Source organism: Varroa jacobsoni, unplaced genomic scaffold (genome assembly GCF_002532875.2).
Source record: "Varroa jacobsoni isolate VJ856 unplaced genomic scaffold, vjacob_1.0 contig01056, whole genome shotgun sequence".
In the NCBI taxonomy this organism is placed as follows: domain Eukaryota; kingdom Metazoa; phylum Arthropoda; class Arachnida; order Mesostigmata; family Varroidae; genus Varroa; species Varroa jacobsoni.
This window is the reverse complement of record NW_019214576.1, coordinates 22,785-45,005: the sequence shown is the minus strand read 5'-3', so window position 1 is coordinate 45,005 and position 22,221 is coordinate 22,785. Positions and strand designations below refer to the sequence as shown.

Sequence of the window (22,221 nt, the reverse complement as noted above, 5' to 3'; positions counted from 1 at the left end):
CTGAAACTGCATACTAAATATTTTTTTTTATAGCATTTTTAGCATTTTTTTTTTATCGCAGCCACGCTATTGGCACTTGTTACCCTCTATACTTCCTGCTAATGCTAATGAAAATCTCAGGGGTTACTGTTATATGGGCATATATATCAACATATCATAATCAGGGCATTGTTTGTCAGAAGCAAGAGAAATGTGGTCTTACTATGAAATCACTCGTTCAACAGAGGGAACCATTACATGGTCAGGAAAGGATATTTTTGATAATACACTACTAGCAAAACCTCATCTTCTTACGGACTTTTAACTCACTGGAACCAAATAATACCAAAACGTTCACATACATACAAAGCAATTTTTTTTTGAGAACGTACCTAGTGCTGTTCTTAGCATAATCAAATTCGCCCATTCTAGAGTCGACGCAGATGTCAATACTAGTCAGAAAAGCCAGGCCAGGCAGCCTTATATACATGGTAGAGGCTACTTTAATCGGATTAAATCTGGGTTTTGGCTACTTATTACTATTAGACCAGCCGTAGACAGAGAGATGCGAACACGAATGCAACCTGTATGGTTGACCAGAAGCTACCGAAACAGGACAGCTGTGACAATAGTAAGAGAGAACACTTCTAACACATATTCGAAATCATCATTCTAGCTCGACTAGTTTAAGATTATCCAACTCTAAGATCTGCCAGATTGACTTGTAAGAACCCAATAGTTATTATATCCATACGAAAGTGACCTAATTGGCTGTTAATATATATATATATATATATATATATATATATATATATATATATATTTATACGATGTGATTTCAACGATCTAGTCTAGTTGAAGACAGGAAGCAGGAATAGCTTTTCCAAAATCTGCCGAAGACAAAACTGGACAAAATGTGTAAATAAAGTTCTATGCTATTCAGTATAGGAATCCGCCGGATTTGCTCGTAACAGCTTAACATAATCTATACATTTCTTCGTCCACATAATTCATAGTAATATATAATAAAACTAAATTTATTAAACCGACAGCTTTAAGAAAACGCTAACACGTAATGTCTACAGGTACTTTCCATTGGGTTTCTCAATGCGGGCCACCCACAAGAGCACGCTGAAAGCAATGTAGGATATCGGTGAGGAAAATTGATTACGATTTATTTGCTAATTATGCGGCGATACCTATAATAGAAACTGTCGCTCGTCCCCATCTTTGTTATTACTCATCTAAGATCTATCGATTCTATAACTATACTATAACACAGATTAGAGGATTCCAGGTAAACAAGATGCATCTTAGTCATTTAAGCACGAACACAAGCTTTTCATTCTATGTGCGCACATATTTCAGACTAACCTTCAATACATTAGCATCTGTCAAGGTCGAAATAAGCTATCTTTACGACAGGTCAAGCCTAAGGGCCCTGTCTGTTATCATGACTGGTCAGTAGAGGTACCGTACGTGCCTAGAATAACCAAATGGATTAAGACTCATAGTTGAGCGCTCTATAAAACGTCCTGTTGAACTAATCGGTCTCATTCCGCTAAGGGTCCTTCAAAGGGAATAGGATGTATCCTGAAACCAGTTTTTAGCAGTAGATCGTTGTGTGAAAGTAAGTTTGTACTAAGGCCCTACCGAGAAACCGGCAGGAAATTTTTTTATACGCAATTTTTTTGGAAGTTGCCGCTTTGTTAGATTTGGATAGATATGAGCGCTAGCGCAAATAAATATTTGAGAGGTACGAGGTCATCGATTGTATGAGCGGTTGTGTATCGTTTGTTAGGGCTGCTAGTTTCTCACTGCAGGTCTCAACTGACCATCATAGATATGTCTTTCGTGTTTGGCCTGCTTCTATATACATAATATAAGCGGTTAAACGGGCAACAACGACAATCACAGGAACTATTTCACTTCTCTAAAAGGACCCCGCGCATTCCAACACGTAACGTTAAGGTGTCCTTGAAGAGCTATAGTGAACTGCGCCCGTGACGCGGTAAGTGTTAACAATTGTTTGTCGTTCGCCAGATAAAGTGTCTGCGGACACAGTAGATTCAACTGTCTCTATATTTCAAATAATCAAACAACTCCGCAATTATTTTATTTCAGGGCTTCAAACAAGGTCGTCATCTGCTGTCACGATTCGACGCATCAATTGACAAAACTGTCAGAAGAAAGTTGACCACCAAAGTCGTTAGTTGGAAAGACGTTGTTTTCCTCGGATGAAACGGCTTTCTTTTTTATTAATAAACATGATCTACTACGCACAGCTTTGTCTTCTCCCGATAGTGCTTGCTTCTGTAGGAGCTGCTTCAAGAAGTTCCGGGGATCTTCGGGAAGAGAACTCTTCTTGCTCGCAACCAGTATACTATACAGAGGGCGGGAACGATACCATTTTTGTTGGATGTCCACGAGGCAAGTTAACTGTCTCGCCTTGGGACCCCCCGAAGATTGATGCCAAGTATCTATTTTTCAACGAGGCAAGTCGAAGCTAATTATTAATAATAATGATAACTTTTGTTCTAATCAAAGCTTGTAATCCGCTGCTGTAGACAGGCTTTGCTTAATTCGTTAACTTGCAATAATAACACCTCTGTCCTGTTTCTATTTGTCTTTACTCTGTAATACGACATGAATGAACATCTTAGTATCAAATCGAAATCAAAAACATTGCAAACTTCGCATGTGACGTTATATTACAGCTCTGTTAACCTCCCAAAAGTGGAACAGACAACAATGTGGGTCATTCTGTATAAATACTGACACAAGTGAGAGCGCTTCAAAGTAAAAATCAATAGGAAACGCTCATATTCTTACTCTCAGCTTCGGCTCAGCATGAAGGCGCTAACTCAAAAAGGCATACCATGTATTCGGCGTAATTTAGTAAATCCTTCAACTGGGATAAATTGTTTTGTGTCCATCGCAGCCATAAGCAGTACATATATTCCGCGAATGGTTGATTATAGGCAAACCAGATGAATGCCAGCTACATTTTGCCATGGAATCATTCGTTTGAACTTGATGAGATGCCCCGATGCAGGGAAAACGAGACGATCATAGCCATCATCCATGGTTATACGGAAACAAGCGATGAACCATGGATTTCGTCACTGCGCCGTAGCTTCCTCCGGCGGTCGCTGCCCAATCAGGTACCCCGAGAGAGAAAGAGAGAGAGAGAGAATTCCATATTGACTTTTGGCTATCCGGCGGATTTTCACGGATGCGATCCCGAGAAGCGAGCTGTAATTTTTCTTTAACAATTTTTTGTTAGTTACACGACATTAGCAAGTTCTGTGTTTTTTTATGTCCGTCTCAATTTGCACCGAAAGCGATAACATAAGGTACAGTATATATAAAAGGTGTTTAAAGATCTTAGTGCGTGAACATATTTATTTTGTGATAGAATAATACTAACAATAATGGCAGTAACTAAAAGCAGGGGACGTGTAAAACATTATTATCCGACGCACATCGCCGGGTATTTGACCTTCGAGAAGACAACGATGTGTGTCGTTACTTAAGTTCTGCCCTACAGAATACAATTTTTCTTACGACTTTACAGGTATCATATATATATATATATATATATATATATATGGGCACCTAATCTAAATAAGCCAGTTCATTTATTTGTGCCCTGAAGCAGTGTTTGGTGGCAATACCAAACATGAAGCTCGAAACGCCTTTTAGTTCATGTTGTCGTGAAGGCCTTTTAATGAACGGTTGTAACGCATCAACGTATAACAAAACTATGGATTTCAGGTAACCGTTGTCGCGGTTGACTGGCGCTTTGCTGCACGAGGAGATACAAGGAGCCAGCTATTCAATTATGTCCAGGCCGCTAGTAACGTGGCAATGATGGGTAGAGTGTCTGCCGAATTCTTCGCTCGTCTATTAAAAAGGTGTCAATTTTTGTAGTAATCGGTCAAAACAACCATTTTGTTATAATTGTGGAGGAAAACATTTCAGGTTTTTGACTACTGCTTAATTTTTCTGCGACCCTTCCGCGTACTAAGCTTATTATTACATAATATTAATAATAATAGTAATTATTACAAGTATATCTTCATCAATCTGAGGCTACTTTGCCAGTACGCAATTGGATGCACATAACTTAAATAGATTCTGCCACTATGATTTTTCAGTTGTAGTTTAAATGAAAGGTCACTGCACTTGGTCGGTCATTCATTGGGTGCACAGGTTGTAGGCAAACTTGCATCTTGGATACACAAAGTGCACGGAATAATACCCGAAAAAGTCACAGGTAGATATAACGCATTTCTACAGTATCTGATTGTACATATTTATCACATCGTGACTGTTTTGACATCGTTAACTGGAATGCTATCGTCGTCGAACTGGTGAGTCTCTCTGCCGAGCATGCTGAATTAGTTGAATCAAACCTCGAGTAAGTACTATCGGCCTATTCAGTTCAATAGAACACCCTTAAACCGTACATACGTGTATATACCGCGGATCCTCATTTTTAGTCTGTGGTTATTATTGTCGTCTAATTTCTTTGGTCCTCTTCTAAAGTGACACGCGCTCCATTTCGCATTTTCAATGCAGGCTAGAGATTTTTTTTTAATCCTGAATCTATTATAATTCAACCAACGCCGTGGCTATATAATAACAGTTCGTTTTGTTTATGTTTAGCATTGGATCCAGCCGTTGTCCTCTTTCCAAGAACCCATCCAAATCGGCAGGACACGCACTTCCTCTTAGCGTTGCATACTTCGGCACGTCCATCAGTTCTCGCGACGGCCGCCGGAGCTGTTGGAGTTTTTGAAGCTTTCGGAGATGTCGACCTTTATCCTAATGGTGGTGTAATACTTCAACCGGCATGTAGAGGTAGAAGGAAGAACCTCCATTAACTTTTTCTCGCCTTTATTTTATAATAATACAGCGCATTTTATTACAATAATTCCGGTAGTAAAAATCATGTCGGATATCGTAGGTTAAATTTTACTTTATTGTTTGTTTCTAAATCACACGTGACTTATGTAGCTGCTAAAGTCTGCTTGCCGTGATAGGCTTGAAAAACATGATATTTATGAGCTTAATTTTGAAACGGATAAATAATCATCATATCTGTGATACTTGCTATTATATTTAGACGAGAAAAAATATGCCTGTAAAATTATTTTTGATAGTCGTGTTTCTAAAGTGTAGAATTTAAGCAATTCGGTTCTTACGGCATCTTCTGGATCGAATCAGAGATAATACAAATTAAATTTTTTCTTTCACTATTTCAGGAAACAACACCTTTTTCTGTTCACATAGGCGAGCATATATTTATTACACTGATATGGTGGCTCACTGTAATGACCAGTGTGATTTCAGTGGAGAGTTGTGCGAAACGCCAACGCAAGCTCAACGGGGGACTTGTAATCAGGGAAGAATTAACGGAGTGTGTACATTTATTAACAGACAAGCTGACAATCTTCTGAACGAGAACCAGCATGCAGATGTCCAAAGAAGCTCGAGTATCATTTACTTCACTACCAATATGGATAACTTAAAGATTAGATGCAATCGACGATCGAACGAACAAGGGCGCGGCTAATCTCCGTCGCATATTAGGAAGGAAGCACTTAATAGGAGTCATTAAAATAGCTGTTGCCTGTTAAACGTCAATGCTTTTAAAAAGGAAATCCTCGCAAATTCATATGATTCGTTCATTACCGAAATGCTACTTAACAAACTACGTAGCTCCATTTGTTTAAATTTCTTCTCTCATTTTTGAACATTTCGTCATGTTTTTACGCCATCAATTATTTTCGTCGTAGGATACGATTAGATAATCGTTTAACTTTTTTTTTTTTATTTAAAACAGACATTTAATCAATAAGCTTAGTGGTATTGCATGCAGGCAAAACTATCACGTCTACAAATATTTCTTTTTGGTACAAATCTTTGTGGTTTGCGACAATAATGAGCAATACCGCTAATTAAAAGAAGAACACAAAACAGAGAACTTTAAAGTTTAAAAAATAAAATTTAAGGAAAATGACTAATTCAATTTATTTAGGTAAAAAGTAGTAATTAAATAGTTAAGGGGTAAAGGTAGTTAGTTTATTGGGGGCTATTTTACCTCAAGAAAGGAGAACTTCGCTGAAATTACTACTGTAAATAATGTAAATGTAAAATAAGAGTAGTCGGAATGACGACACTTTTTGAAACGTTCAGAAAAAAGTTCCAGGTTATAATAAGTTTATTCGAGCTGTACTGTAATGAGTGGTAATGACGATCGAAAGTTAGGAAAAAGGAAAAATATTGTACCACGAATAAAGTGGGGCGACGCAGCATGTTCCGTAAAAGCATAGCGTAAAAGCAACTTATAGTTGGTAAATAGCTTTTAACAACAAAGGTAGTTTACTACCTGTAAACCTTAACAACGTATATTATTATTTTCATTTCATGTGAAATAAATGTAGATTGAGATTTGCCGTCAACACATAAATAGCGATTAAAGATTACCTTCACGCTTTGAGTCATTGTGATACTATAGTAATCATAGACTACCTAATGTACATTGAACTATGCCGGGCCCACCTGCTACGAGCTATATATATACATAGAAAACATATATATATCAACATAGAAAACTCTCTAATCTCGTTTTCTAATCCACATTATGCAGCCAAATCGCTTCTGTGAAGCCTGAAACACTGGTAAATTTATTTCGGCTCTTTTGTAGCAGAGGCAAAGATTTTGTAGTGTAGCCTATTTTTACATTTTCCCTCGTCAATGCTCTATAACCTTTATAATGATTAAAATAATTCTTGTTAAATTTTTATCCCGATTGTCATGGCTCATTCTTATATGTACTAGCCTTTTCCCTTACCTCAGTTTATCTCCTCTCGGATGTAGATTATTCTTACTAATAGAAACTGTACAGTGATAATTAACATTTACAGAGTATATTTTTATTTCTAATTAAGCAGTACAAGCGCATCCTTTTTTCAACTAAGCCATTCTTCACTACTTCAATTGCTTACAGCAAAAAAAAAACTAATGATTACTATTCATGTAGCTTGTGTAAGTTAAAAACAGATGAGGCATTTCGCAACTGAGTTCCGCGCGCCCATCGGTAAAGGCCAGCCGGTGAACAGTCTCTGCCGTTCGCTCGCGCTTAACTTCAAGAGAAAGAGTCGGAGCAATTCTGCCCATAGTAAAGAAGCAAATCCTGTCAGTAACGTCTGTCTAATGATCTAAACTTTATACGTATCGTAGACGATCTTTTAACGTGTGCCAGTGAAGTGTTGTGTCTCTGCCAACGTTACAAACTACTCCCTGCATCGATTTACAAGTTTTATGTGGTCAGCTGTTCTATACGGAATAGATAGGATAGGTGATCAGGGTAGATTCTCTGTCTTTACTGGATTAATATAGGTTTATGTACGATGGTTACTTAAGAGATTTATTGAAGCTTTCAGAAGATTAGGTGTATTTCAAATTTTCTACGAGACAAACTTTTATGTTCTATTATATGCTTGTCAAATGCAACCAGTTGTTTTTGGGTGCGACTATTTTTTTTCTACTGTTCTAAGTATAAGTAAAAATGAGTATTCTACGTGAAAACATGTGATATAATTAGGCGAATAGTCGCTTATTTTTTTTATTATGTAACTTAATTTGGCATAAGTGAATTGAGAACGATATAGGATCCAAGTGATCTTGCGCATTCATATTTACATCTGGAAGCTATATACATATATGCTCGCCTGATATTCATTAATAATAATGAAAGAGATTTTGAATTCAATTATTGTTGCAGTGATGCAGGTTTCGCTCTCATCAAGCTCAAGTTCAATTCTATAATCCACTTGAATGCACCTAGTCCCTTCTTGTATACAATAAACCACAGCAGTAAACAGTAATACATCTATCATTTTCTTCTATCTATCTATTCAACTATCATTCTGACATCCCTATGGTAAACGTGCGACTCTCTAGTCGTGGCAGGAATATAGATATGAAATCAAAAGTGTCCTCTCTGAATTCGTCTTATTACTGCCAAGTGTTCCTTCCCGCTATCACTGAAACGTTTGCCTTCCGGAGATACTTAATATCACTACTATTTTGATGTGTTAATTAAGTTTGTTGGTCTGAAAAGAAAGACTCACGTGACAGATACGACTACGTTTCTAACATTTTCTGGACCAGCGTAGCCTTATAGGAATGGGTAGCTACGTATATCTCTGGCGGAAGTAAAACAGAAGATTTCCTTCTTAGAAAGAAAGGGCAAAAGATGGAAACGAACGTTTAATAAAAAGATGTTGCCGTGTCAATTTGTATTGATTAGATCGTATTAAAAAAAGAGGGCGCTGATGGTGGATAGTTACGCGTGCAGAGAACAGGTTTGTTTTTTATCTAGTGGCTTGGTTACTAATTGTTACAAAAACGGTTATGACCATAACGGCTATTCGAAACAGCTGGAAACCATAAAGAAAAAAACTGTTTAGACATCTATCCATGCGACTGGTTTCTATAAAGCAGTCGACATCACTTCGGCTTTGTACCTGATAAAATCCAATTTTGGTTTTATCCGTATGGTTCGTGGTCATATTCTACAGATATTCAACAACAACGTATTCTACAAATATGTATGCACTAATAAAGTGCAATCAGATTTATGGCGTTACCTAATTACACTAACTATCGAACTAACTATCGAAGGGTCATATTGCCTTTTATATTATGAATCTGAAAATTAGTTTAGAATGTAACGATTAAATTTATACACAAGTTAGAATGAAAAGTTGCTTAATTTGAAGCTCCGTGGAAAGACTGGATCTGAAACAAAAGCGCCTTCTCGTAATTGTCACAGTTTTCTACAGTTCGCTTCTGAATCCATTCATTTGCGTCTACATGCGAATTTGAATGCGCACGTCAAGTTAAGCCTTGGCTTGATATAATACACTGGTCTGGTCGTTATTTCAGAAAACTTAACGACTAAAATTAATCACCTTGTGCAAAAGAATGTTAAACTATCCACATAACTGCCCTACACCATATGTGTATGTTTTGTGGTTGGATTTAGACCACTTTGTAAAACACCATCGCTGTGATGGAATGTTCATTTATGTTATCCTTATTCCTAAGTAGAACTTGCCAGTTTTTAATTTGGCATGAGCATTTCAAAGTAATATATCCTATTATAGACGTTGGGCTAATAGAATGCTTTAACAAAAAACGATTGTGATATCTGCAAGTGCCATAAGCAGTGTGCTAATGAAGCCTCGTGGTAGATTATTAAGACTCGCTTGTACCCAAAAAAAATTGTAAGAATGTCGTTAGCTGGAATAGCCTCTATGTTTCGAATGTAACAATCGATCTGTTGGCTGACTTCCAGCACGGAACTTGAGTAGCCTAGAAAATTCCACTTTGCGAACTTCATCTACGTGCATTCCTATGCCAAGAATATTGCAGATCAATTACAAAGAACGCAATAGCTGGGTGTTATTCTCTGATCTATGTTACATACGTATTAATATTGTAATCATGCCGACTAACAAAGTATCTCTCTGGGTTGGAAAAGAGAAACTGAAGTAATAAAAGGATTAGCCTTAATTAGCACATTTACTTAACATGAAATATTTATAACTTGGCTGTTTATTAGTTTAAACAGAAAATGACATCAATTAGTCGAATAATTTTTTTCTGGTCTTAAGGTATGTAATGTCATCAAGTAATACTTTGATGTAAAATCCTTTGAGAGGTTTGCTTCAACCCGTAATCACTCAATATATTTTCTCCGTGTGAACATATGTACGCGTGGACAAAACGTATATAAATATGCGTGTGAAGTTTGACTTAAGCCTTAGAAGTCGTAAACAAATCCAAAACCGCCTGTAAAATTCTTCATTTAATTCAGGAGACAGAACTTACGAATCAAAGGGTTCCCATAATCGTGTAATAATGTCAACTCTCCTGAAAGCCGTTGCAAGTGCCGTGGTTACGGTTGATAGTGCGGGGCGTATTATTAAGGTAAGAGAACTTATATGATAGTAAAAATACGGATCTTATTATATGTGACCGTAGCCGTGACGCTTATTGGCGTGTCTCGTATTGTAAATGTGCTTCACGTACGTCTATTAGCAACAAAAGTCGAATATTTGAATCAGTTACAATTATGGATAAGTCGTGGAGAATAGAAATATTTCGTTTATCTTCCAACTAACCAGATTGAAGCAAACACAAAATAGGTGCAACTTACTTAGTTTATGTATAAAAGTGGTTGTATGTATCATATATTTACCTCTATTTAATTACTATTATAATCCGCATGAATGGTCTTAAACAATTAAGTTGGAAATTGCCTTATGCAAAAGCCATTTTATTATTCTTACCTTTATTTGTTCTATGAAATATGAAATTTTTTCTGCGTACAGGAAGTGTTGCATTCTGGCTCTCTGGGTATTGTTGACAAGGCTACCGATGACCTTCAAACTGAAGCGGATCGAAGTGCCCAAAAATGTATTGTTGCTTCGCTTGGCAAACGCTTCCCTAAGATGAAAATAATTGGTGAAGAAGGGTAAGTCCCAGAGCAGATTTTTAATACAGGTATCTGCAACACGCATTTTCAAATATAAAAGTAATAGTAACTAAAAAAACATTATGTAATGTAACCAATGGTATTAAAAGGCGGTCTGTTTATTACCTGCTAGTTAGGGCAGATGCCAAGCTTATCTCGAAAATAAAAAAATTAATTAACAACATAAGCTGTAATCTGTAATCGAAAAAATCAGGGTGATTTGTTAATTTTCAGGTAATCAAATTATTTCAGACAAGTTCAGTAAATGCCAAAGCATTGTTTTAGTGTATATACTAAATCCGATGGTTGTAAACGACATTTTTTCTGTTATGTTGCAGTTTTGCAAAGTATTTAAACTGTAAGCGAAATATGGGTTGATTTGGCGCGATGGTTTCGAATGGAGTTGAAGAGTAAGCTACAGGTTTAGAAATGCCAAGTGATTCATTTACAAGCGTCTTCATGCTATATATAAAGCAAATAAATATTACTTTGTAAAGTACGCATCACTTTTAGAGTCGTGACTACTTTGATCGGTTTCGCGCATTACGAGCCCTATACTGTGTTTCTACTTTTCAACATATATGCTTCTAATTTTTATTAGAAAGGAACTTGGAAAAAATATTTACTTCGCCAATCCCTTATACGGTGTTATTCTGTTCATGACACAGGTTTGCGCAGTCTTGTTTTTACATATTTCGCTCTAGGTTGAATATTCCCACGTGTGTTTTTCGCGTTTTGCGTTCGGTACTTAAGCTTTTAGGCATTACTTCAAACGGTTGGCTCCCGTCTATAGGAAACTGGGTTGACAAGAGGAGTCAAACCCAGATTTTACTGTGTGTGTCTTCAAGTGTAGTAGGCGAACACGTTATCTTTTTTAAAATGTCTTCTAAAAATACTAACTTGAGTGAATTTTTATGAAAACATTCAAGTTAGCTTTTGTAGCTGTAATTATTATATCGATTATTATTAGATTACTTATTCATATTGCATATTTTTAGAAGAAGAAAGCATTTTGATTTTCAAGAATAATGCATATAAACTTGAATTATTAGGTTCTATTTGCTTACCTCGGAAAAAATGAGTATTATAGGAATGAGAATAATTTTGAACAAATATATAAGGAAAAACAGTATTGAAAAATCTTCAAGTCCAGATGATAAGTACGTATTTTTAAATGCCTCCTTTTATTTATCTTACATAAAAATATGTTCACGTTTCTATTTTTTTTTTAATATTAAGAACTTTTTGATAAAAATAAAAATTACAAAACACGTTTCTTTATTATGAAGAATCATAAAATTTAGTTGAAAAATTCGTTAAGTCTAAACCAGCATCTCCCGTCAAACAACTTCTACATACTTTATCAAAATATATAAAATTTTGACTTTTTCTTGTAAATTGGTTCCATCTATTAGACATATCTCTCTAGCAGCACATAGTTCAAGTTCGTGGCCTCACCAGCTTTTACTAGTCCTCTTCGTATGTTTTTTTATTGAGCCGTTTACACATAATACTAACTTTTTAAAGCTACTCGAGAAGCTCGACAAAGATAAACAAATCTAGTCTAGAATCACAACCTAATCCTTCTTCTTTTGTTTCCTTCCTCCTATTGATTCCTTTCAAAGGCAGTTAGTCCTTGCTATGTTCTTGGTATTGGTTCCTTTGCTTGCAGCCCTCAAGAGAATCTCTCAGCTAAACCTGAGTGGGTCGTCGACGGTCTAGACGAGACTGTTCTCGAGGAGACCATCCCAACTCAACTCACCGGTAAAACGTTTTAGCAAGTCAAGAAATTAGTAATCAAAGCAAACCTACGAGTAAGATGTAAGTCGGTTATATTGGATATACGCGTCAGAGAAGAACTAAGCTAATTCTAGCTGTGCTGTAAACCCCTAATAATAATTCCTATTCCCCCTGCAATGAAGGCATTACGCAGAATCCAGCACAAATCCTGTGATTTCAATATTTCAAAATCGGAAGCCTGAAATATGGGTAATCCCCTTCACATCGCCCATTTGTTATAGATCTCCTTGTTTGTCCCGACGTCTGTCATTTACATACACACGCATATGACGATATGACGACGGTGTTTATCTCTTTTTTTTGCTTCTTATGTCGTAGATGTTCGAGAGGAGGACATCGTCTGCTGGGTTGATCCGTTGGACGGCACGAAAGAGTACACCCAAGGTCTTCTTGATCATGTCACAGTTCTTGTAGGATTTGCCGTGGAAGGTCGTGCTGTAGCGGGCGTGGTTCATCAACCCTTTTATAACTACCAGAAAGAGAAGGATATATTCCAACAGGGTCGCACAATGTGGGGTAGGCTTTATTTTTGACTTGCATGCACACACATTGTACACATGCACACTATAGCTTGACATTGCATCTGTAATAGTAGTGTTGTACTTGGAATATTTATGCGTCAAACAGTAGATACAGAAGCCAAAGAACTATGCTGCTGGACACTTAAGTTGTATTTTTCGTGTATTAGCAACATCCAGTCATTTAGGTAAGAGCTACAAATTCGCAATTCGGACTATAAAAACATTTCAGTAATTTAGAACAAATCCTTAACGAAAATCAAGGAACTCGAAAATAAAAAGAAATTGTGAATATTCGTAATGAACTTAGTTCAGAAAAGCACTTGGTTACTACCACTTTTTTTTTATTCAGTATAACTTAAAGTGCTGCAACGGGCAGAAAAATATAGCATCGAGAAAAACCAAAGTCTTTGCTTGAACACTCTGACGGGCTAACCACCTAAGTTCTGTAGGATAATAGAACCGCTTGGGTCTACAATTTGTGTACAATTCAGTCTGATACGTTTTCGATGAATAGAAGTGTACATTTCAGATTTTATTATCAACTGTATTATCAACTGTAAAACAGGTAACGTTTATATACACCTTCTGTATCACCAGGAATCGTGGGTCTCGGTGTGCGCGGGATTAATGTCCGAGTTCCCCCCGCAAATGGTTTCGTTGTTACTACTACTCGTTCACATTCCTCGCCAACGATCAATGCTTGTATCGATTCCATGAAACCTACTGAGATAATTCGAGTTGGTGGAGCTGGCCATAAGGTAAAGTCAAAGTTTTGAATACTATACATTGTGTGAAATCACTCTGCTAAAATTCAGACGTGACATTTTCAGTTAAATGATACAATAAGAAGATGTTAACCAGTAAAATGCTAAACGTGAAGTTTGCCACTGACGCTTCAAAATGAGAAGTGGATTATATCCCATCGCCTTAAATCTTGCTTAAATGAGTAATCAATACACTTTACACTCAAGTCACATTTTTAGAACTAGACGAAATTTGTTTCAGTTAAAATATTGACTGAAATGAAAATTCAGAAATTAAATTCAAAGATTTTATGAATACTTTCATTAGTAGAATTATGGATACCTTGCCGATTTGCACGCTACTTTGGACATGAATATTTATACAAAAGTTTGTGCTTTTGCTTGAAAAGCTGAACATATTTTGAAATACCCAATAGCGCAATTATTTAATTATCTTAATTTTCTAGATTGAAGTTCTGGTGGCTGAAGTAGCTTCTTATTTAGGTCTAGAAATGTCAAACTAAGTTTGATTTGAAATCAAATGCATGTATATAGCTTGGCTAATACTTTCGCGAAGAACGCTTTTTTAAACGAAAATCTACTATGACCGATGTAAACTACGATGTGTTTCTTTTACATAAAGGTTTGCGGGCAGATTCCGTAGCGTTTAATTCGCTCTAATATGAAAACGCTCATTGCACGTTACAAACGAAGGCGACCATTTTCTCGTACATTTGTTTTATTACTGATATGGATGGTAAATGTTACATTATTATGTTACATGAAATTACTCCTGTTAGCAAATTTGTTAAGACTTCACAATTATCACGAGCAAATATTGGCGCGATGATTATCAAAACGAGATAGCTGATTTAACAAGTTGTCTATTTCTAAAGATCAAATTTCAAAACGTTAGCCTTCCGATGCTATTTCCGCCTCTGCTGTTTTGCAGGTTCTGCTCCTTATGGAGGGCGAAGCTCATGCTTACGTTTTTCCGTCACCAGGCTGCAAAAAATGGGACACTTGTGCCCCCGAAGCGCTGCTTGTTGCTGCTGGCGGCGCCCTAACGGATATTCACGGTAACGCGATTCAATACCATGCACACGTAGACCACCCCAACTGGGGAGGAGTATTGGCAGCTGCAAAAAAAGATGACATTGCCACCTATCTAAGACAAGTGCCGAAAAAAGTGCGAGACGTGTTGCCGGTTCTAGGAAACAAGTCGAGCGGAAAGCTATAGGAAATAATGGATACTCAAATATCTTTCTGTCGCGTTTACTTCCATTGGCATAGATAAGCAACACACATAACATTTATATTTAAACAACCTGTGTAAGAACTGTTTTTTTTTATTCATACTGTTCATAATTTCATATTTATATATATTTTAAATCCCTAATTTGTAATGTTTTTTATTCGATGAGCTTAGAAGGTATTATCTTCTACTGTTGGACGCGACACTAGAGGTTTCCGTCCTGTACACTTAACCTAGAACCCTTCAAAGACACGTTTATCTGCTGTTTTAGTTGGATTATTTTACGTCCGCTAAATAAGCCATTAAGCACTACTTTCAGCGGGTCTTGCTCGACCTATCTGGGCTTATCTCTAACAGACTTATGAAGCAGTATGGCATATTTGGCAACATACCATTACTGAGTGTAACAAGAGCACAGTGACCAACGTTTGAATGGTGACGGCCGCATGTTTACCCTACAATAACAGTTACGAACTTTTGTGGGAAGAATATCGTCCCAACAATGAAAGCAGCTTCGCAAGGTCGAATTTTACAAATGCTAGAGAAAACGGAGATGAGAAAATAAATGAAACTGTTTTAACCAGTACTATTCTATTACTGTTCTGTCTATTAACTATGTGTATGGCTTTATTTAACAGAACGATATATACATGTATAGGGTTTTTGGTCAATAATTGTATTGTCGTACATAGAAATAGTGAACTAATAACGTCATAACATTATTACATGGTTGATTCTTTACAAAAATGACCAGGACACAGGAGAACATCGCGTTTACATAGACAATTACAGCAGAGATATTTTTGATCGACGAACTATAAATATTTGATGTTGTTGGAATAATATCTTTTGAATAATCTAATATTCCGTCCAAAGTTTTGTCTAGTCTGCCATACATTAGCTTCACTTAAATCGGAAAAACTTCAATTAAGATATTAATTTGCCATTTATTAAGAAGCCATTCGACAATATAGTTTAAAATAAGCTAGTTACATTCTGAATCATAAATGAACTCTACTTATTGAAAAACGTTAGTTCTATCTACCCCGAAAGGTACATATGTTATGTTTCCTACTGCGTTTCACCCAGTTTTGTACTGCAGCTTTTATTTGCAGGTTGTAACCGTTATTCTGACGGATTGTTATTTCACTTAGTGTCTCAACTCAAAGCAATGGCTTTCACGTCTAATTCAACCAGTTACGCATATATATATATATATATATATATATATATATATAAAATATTCAATGTTCTCTTTCGGCGCCACTTCTCAATATGATGGACACACATCATTAGTCGTTCATAGGATAGCTGTCTTGACTGACGCATTGTTATACACTCTACCACTAGAAGTGTGGTAGGTCTTCAAAGAAAAACAGTGGTGACTAGACTAACTTCCGTAGCTATGCACGTTATGTCTCCAGGTCGGAATTTAAGAAGGATCATTTTAATTGTACACGATAACTATTTCCCTGAAATCACCTACGTAAAGTGTAAATCTAGTTTTTGAGGGTCGGGTGCACCTCGTTCTTCGGCCCGCTTTCAACTCCGGCAGTTGGTTGAATATTGCTATGAAGGGGTAGTTCCTTGCTAAGTTTGATCCTTTTGAGCGATCTTTCAGCATCCGTTGATAATCTCTGAAATATTTCTAATATTGGCAAGTTGTCTCTCTAAGCTTTACGAAAGAAAACTTCGACAAAAAAAAACTTCGATTGTTTGCATGTATGCAACCAGAGGGTTAAATAAGACGAAATGTGTAATAATTCGATAATGAATTCATTCCAATGGCAAGCCAAAGTAAGTGTGAAAAGCTATTGAGTTTAAAGGATATTTCAATAACAGAGCACGATTATTTATGAAGAGGGTAACAAGGTAATGCCAACTAGGATGATCAATTTCCCGTTTCTTGGGACCTCATCTAACTCTTTTGCCTTGTTGTACTGCTGCTACTATTATATATTATATTAGTACTATTGCTGCGGCATCGGTTACTATGCTACCGTTGCCGAAATCGCTGGAAATGGGACAGGGACGGGATGACAGTGTGCAGGATATACTGCGGAATTATCGTTGCGATAACCGCACGTAGGTAAACAGATGTTTCAAACGGGGTTTCAAACAAAGACGGGGTAACTGTTGGTTAATACTCCAGCTGTGTAGAAGTTACATTTAATTGGGTATGGTATCAACAAGTCGTATTACTTTATTAATTAACGGCTACAGAAGGGTGTGAATAAATTGCGCAGGCCAGTGTGATGAAAAATAAAAATACATTTGTATTTACGATTGTATACACAACAAGCATTGGCGCCTCATAAGTATAATGAAGGCAAAGTTCTTGCTCTATGCCAAAGGTGTTAGCTAATCGCTTTAATATTGTCCATGTCAGCTGCTTTGTGATTTTCATCTTTTTAGGCCCTTTTTGCCTTTGGAAACTCTCCCGTATATTCATCCCTTGACCTGCGACATTCTTTTTTAGATCTTGATCCTACCTTTGTAGACTCATCATCGCCGTCGTTTATACAGTTATCTTATGTGATCACCTTACGCTTACTTACCTTTGAGTTCCCCTTGGAAACTCTTTCAGCTTTTCCATCTCCCGAGTTCCAGCATTTTTTTACTTGTGGCACCGCAGCTTGAGAGCCCCGACCGCCTACCTGGCTCTGGTCAACTTCAACTTGCAAGTCTGTCTGCGACGTCTTGTGTGTGGAAAAACTAAGGGTCGACGCACCTTCCTCTTGTTTGTACTGTTGAGGCCGTAGCTCCGTCTGCACTTCCCCCTCAGGGGGGACACAATCTCCCTCCTCCGTTTGGAATTGTCTGGCTGCCACTAACCGCGAGTCGTCATCCGACTGCTCGGCGTTTGACAAAGGCTGTTGTTGACGTTCGGCCGTCAACATATCTCTATGAGAAAAAACATGATCACCTTCCCGTTTTTGGCCAAGAGTACCGCTGGAAAGTTCAGCTGGGTGCGTTGCTTGAGTAAGCGAAATTTGGTTTGCCTTCCTCACTTCGTCAGTCAAATCCACTTTCGGGCTCACTAGATTTTCTTGATCAGTCGCCATGGCCGTCTCTTTCTTCACGCAACCTTTGATGGCAACAGGCTCTTTCTGCTCTGGACTATTCCCCTTTTTCGTCACCTGTTGACTACAGGAATCAGCCTTTCCGAAGGGTTCTTCGCAGAAGTGCCGTCTATTTTCGAAAGTGCTCGAGGATGACGATGTCGACGAATGGCCCGTATCCCTTGGCCTCACGATAATTTCCCTCGAATCGATTGAACCGTCTCGTGAAGAACATGGCTGGAAATCACTAAAGCTGGGCTGCGATATGAAGGACTGCTGTTGCAGCTCAGCGGAAGAATTAGATGGGGTAGACGATGTGGTCGGACTAACACACGGACACGATAAGCTCGTCAAAGCTGGCTCCGAAGAAGGCAGAACTGATAAACTAGATAGAGGCTGGTTTCTTGAGAATTTATAAAGTCTTCGTTGTAAGGTGTTTTGAGTTTGTTTCCGCGTGTATTTTTGGAGTCTTCGCAACGAACGTTTTGCGGGTCTTTCCGCTAAACGATGCGTTAGCTCCTTTGAAAAGCTTCGTGAGGCTTCTCTAGTTGAACAATTTAAATGAGGCTCGTCATCTGTGAGCCAGGCATCTTCAAATTCCTCTTCTGCATTCTGTTTCGCTTTGCCTAAGGAGCCCAGTCGTATTTTGGATTCTGCCTGGCTTTCATCTGCTCTGTCACCTCTTGGACATAGGTCGTATCCACACCCTTGCGGAATAGGCCGCGACAGCGCAATCCTAGGCGGCGGCGGCGGCCTGCGTCGTCTGCGATTTGGATTCCCGAGATAATAATACGGCCGCCCGCGATATAATAGGTTCTTTTTCAGTTGGCTCAAATTGACAAAAACTGGTAGCCCTGCACTCTGAGGGATTATGCGGCGAGACTTCACCTTCTTCGGTCGTTCCTTTGTTGATTCTGCGCGCTGAGCGTGTACAGACTGCTGCTCAATAACAGCAGAATTCTCAGGAGCAAGACGATTATCATCATACTCATCTCCGTCATATCGAGGCCCTTCCAGGGGCGTGTTTGCGGCAGGAGTCACAGTGGTAGTCGTTTCAGTCGAACTATTGGAAGGATCTGGATGATCTGAAGGCCCAGCGAGCGTCACATACTGATGGATTACCCGTCGGAAGACGAGTATATTCGGCCGCTGCCTTTTAAACGATTGCCACACAGCCCGTTGAATATCCGATTGGGCTATGTGCGAACTTTAACATAATTAGACAGAGTTAAGAGATGTTATGGAACAAATGGAAAAGAGCCGGAAGATATTTTCACATGATGCTCATGATATGCAGGTTACAATAAACTCTCGACAAAGATTTACAAGGATAAATGCAGGTGAAATTTTGTAAATCTGTAAACATTATCGAAATTATATATAATAATTAAAATATATATATAGATAGATATATATATATATACATATAGATATAGATGTAATAAAGGCACCTTCTAATATTAACACAGCTGTAACGTATTAGTACGTCACAATAAACAATAGCAGTCGTATTTGTATTTAATAAAAATAAATAGTATTTATAATAATGGCCCGATGTCCCCTAAAAAAATATTATTTTTTAATCGTCTAGGTATTGCTTACATGGAACAGATACTATTACGTAGAGAATAGTTGAATTCTTTCTTCAAACTAGTATGCACCAAACCATGCATTTTGTTGATCATACCCAGTTGTTATAGCCCATGAGGTTGTACCGTCTCGTTACTGCGTACCTACTACGTGCATGCGCGATATCTTTAGCGATTTCGGCTACCCGTACCATCCAGTTATTGACCTCCAAGTCTGAACTGAGCGGATAGAACTGCCGATGAGGCTTTACTTGCCGGCGGTTGCAGACTAGCCTCATACTCGCGGCCCGCTGTATGTTCAGATATTCGCGGCGAGAACGTCGCTTTAACATTCTGAGCCGCAGTGCTGGATTGAGCTTTTTGGCCTTTTTAATCCCGAACGCATACTTCACCCATATTAGATTGTTCGCGTATGAATGCTGCCGAGGACACACTTCGGTTCAATAGAGTATACATAATAATCTATTAATGTTCAACGTATGCGACGCATTATATAGTTCGCTGGCGCCACAGGTCGAATGATTTATAATGAGCTAATTTCTATTCACATGTGTTATAGTATATTGCAAAATGTTTTAGTACCAATTGTCATCATTAGACATACTCGCCATTTTGAGATGCTCGTCAAAATATAAAGGCGTGTATATGCATAAAATATGATGCTAATAACCATACAAAATAGCACCTCTGAAAGCTAATACAAAGCTAGAGACCGCAAAGTTGGAAAACTTTGGATTGGAAAAAACGTGATATTCACAAATATTGAAATGAATGGTCGCTAGAGAAAACATCGTATTGGCGAGAACGCTACGTTACCGTTTGCTTCGAGTGGAATAAACCAATTAACAATGAGCTTCAGTCGATGTCATTTGATCGCACCTCAGAAGCAATTTTTTAGGGTTCTTTGATGTGACCACTCATGAACTGTGTATATACTGCGCACATAAGCTGTAATAGAAAAAAGTAAACGATATCACATAACTCATTCCTTAACCATAAACAATCCGTTTATCAATGACTGGTCATGTTGACATATGACTACCATGCCATTTTATGGGTCCGTGGAAGAAAACTATAGATAAGTCTTTCAGTTAATCTTTCTTGTGGGTGCAATTTCTTAATGCTATACCTACTGGGTTATCCAGAGAACTTATTCACATAATAAAAGTTGTCAAAAATGTTAAAAAAGAAAAAAAAGAAAGACGTCCTTAAAAAAATAGCTAGTTCCACATTTACAATAGCGTTTGCCCTCAGTACTTCATATAACAACTAAGCCCTAAGCCAAACCCAGTTTCGAACATTGCCAACTACAGAAAGTCCAGGCAGAATGCAATAACGCAAACTGCTAAACCCTGCTAGAATGGTAACTGTTACAACGCGCGCAAGGAGAAAACAATCCGTATTCAATATCACTATCCTATCCACACCTATGGATGACAATATTTAAAATCTATTTCTTTGATTCGACTATACAGTCCATTTAGTTGTCATAGTACAGAGATATTAACTGTATACAACGTATTATGTTATAATGGTATATCATCATTGACGAAAATATGGCGCTACGATTTCCGCTATCACTGCAATACCTAACACAAACGATGTCTCACACAAATTAATATGTCTCAATTTATCTGTGCGATATGCAGATACAGGCACTAAGAATTATTGCCACCAAGAGTAACCTATGTTTGCTTGACAGGTAGCACCATTTTGCATCACTCAGTAATTGCCATGCCCAAAATACTTCAGTCACCATCCTCGCTTCGCGCAGGTCTTTTTCCCTTTCTCAGTGTTCGATTTCTATGCATTAAAAAATTAAACGGCCTTTCCCTTCTTTCTGCATGCTTATAGTGGCGCCAAAATTAAAACAAAACTAGCCAGTCCAACAACCGGAGCCTGAATGGAGATGAATTCTGTGAGAGTTTCTATCGTAAAAGAAAAAAGTGTGCACATAGGATCAATAGTGGTTAACATTTCTTCTGCTGAGTTAAGCAGGTGCATAAGTATTCAGTTTTTTTCTCTCTCGTATAGATGCACTACGGTAGACAGTGCTACATTATGGATCGATTCATAAAGGTGTATTAAATGGAGGATCACCGTTGAAGACGTTGGGTGACACATGGACAACTGGAAAAATCTTGCATTTCTACTGTGTGGGGGGTCTTCAAATTCTACGAGAGTTTGTTTCGATTCCGAAAGCGATTAGTTAGTCGTTTCTAATGAGTCGGCTTATCGCAGACACATTCTGGTAGTAGATTGCTGCGTGCCGTTTCAGGCTAACCAACAAATTAGCAAAAGTGACGCTTTTATCATTTTTGTACAGAAAACGTACACTTTTGTGTAAAATTGTTTCGCTTGAAAATATTTGGAAAACGTACGAAACTAATATATGGCACGTAAACCTGTCGGGCGAAGTTCGTTAAGGTGTTTTTTTTCTATTGAAACTTCAATCGGACATATCTGAGCATATTTTTCAGTGGAAATGTTATTGATTTCCAGTTGAAATCTGTCGAACAATGGACAGATTTTATAAATACAATAAAAATATAGTAAAAAATTTTCTTCTTACAATATGAAAATAGTCGAAAATAACTTTTGGCAACTCTGTTATTTATGTAACACATCTGTAAAAATATTTCTAGATGAGTCTCCTTTCATACTAATAATGTAATCGGCAATGTGCGTTGTAACGTGCTAGTCTTCAATACCTATGA

General features: G+C 37.6%; 3 protein-coding genes across 11 annotated transcripts; 2 read left to right on the top strand and 1 right to left on the bottom strand.

The window, feature by feature from the left end:
• Window positions 1-1,508: 1,508 nt before the first annotated feature.
• LOC111271813 (pancreatic triacylglycerol lipase) lies at window positions 1,509-6,007 on the top strand. Of its 2 annotated transcripts, none has more exons than XM_022852813.1 (7): window positions 1,509-1,609; window positions 2,104-2,474; window positions 2,961-3,143; window positions 3,757-3,896; window positions 4,140-4,258; window positions 4,651-4,845; window positions 5,250-6,007. In XM_022852813.1, the coding sequence occupies exons 2-7, from the start codon at window positions 2,217-2,219 to the stop codon at window positions 5,558-5,560; spliced, it is 1,206 nt and encodes a 401-aa protein (XP_022708548.1). In that variant the 5' UTR covers window positions 1,509-1,609; window positions 2,104-2,216; the 3' UTR covers window positions 5,561-6,007. The 2 variants fall into 2 exon arrangements, with proteins under 2 accessions (XP_022708548.1, XP_022708549.1); XM_022852814.1 differs by lacking the exon at window positions 1,509-1,609 and adding an exon at window positions 1,914-1,990.
• Window positions 6,008-7,140: 1,133 nt separating this feature from the next.
• On the top strand, window positions 7,141-15,451 carry LOC111271814 (3'(2'),5'-bisphosphate nucleotidase 1). Of its 4 annotated transcripts, none has more exons than XM_022852817.2 (7): window positions 7,141-7,316; window positions 9,875-9,987; window positions 10,392-10,534; window positions 12,207-12,298; window positions 12,653-12,850; window positions 13,453-13,613; window positions 14,551-15,451. In XM_022852817.2, exons 2-7 carry the CDS (start codon window positions 9,919-9,921, stop codon window positions 14,836-14,838), a joined length of 951 nt encoding a protein of 316 aa, XP_022708552.1. In that variant the 5' UTR covers window positions 7,141-7,316; window positions 9,875-9,918; the 3' UTR covers window positions 14,839-15,451. The 4 variants fall into 4 exon arrangements, with proteins under 4 accessions (XP_022708552.1, XP_022708551.1, XP_022708550.1 ...); XM_022852816.2 differs by having other exon boundaries at window positions 7,141-7,348; XM_022852815.2 differs by having other exon boundaries at window positions 7,141-7,357.
• A 329-nt stretch (window positions 15,452-15,780) lies between these two features.
• Window positions 15,781-21,275, bottom strand: LOC111271812 (uncharacterized). Of its 5 annotated transcripts, none has more exons than XM_022852810.1 (5): window positions 21,190-21,275; window positions 20,321-20,452; window positions 19,649-19,937; window positions 17,412-19,122; window positions 15,781-16,501 (listed from the first exon to the last, which is right to left on the bottom strand). In XM_022852810.1, exons 3-5 carry the CDS (start codon window positions 19,834-19,836, stop codon window positions 16,301-16,303), a joined length of 2,100 nt encoding a protein of 699 aa, XP_022708545.1. In that variant the 5' UTR covers window positions 19,837-19,937; window positions 20,321-20,452; window positions 21,190-21,275; the 3' UTR covers window positions 15,781-16,300. The 5 variants fall into 5 exon arrangements, with proteins under 5 accessions (XP_022708545.1, XP_022708543.1, XP_022708547.1 ...); XM_022852808.1 differs by having other exon boundaries at window positions 21,094-21,263; XM_022852812.1 differs by having other exon boundaries at window positions 15,781-16,490; window positions 21,094-21,263.
• Between the last annotated feature and the right edge of the window lie 946 nt (window positions 21,276-22,221).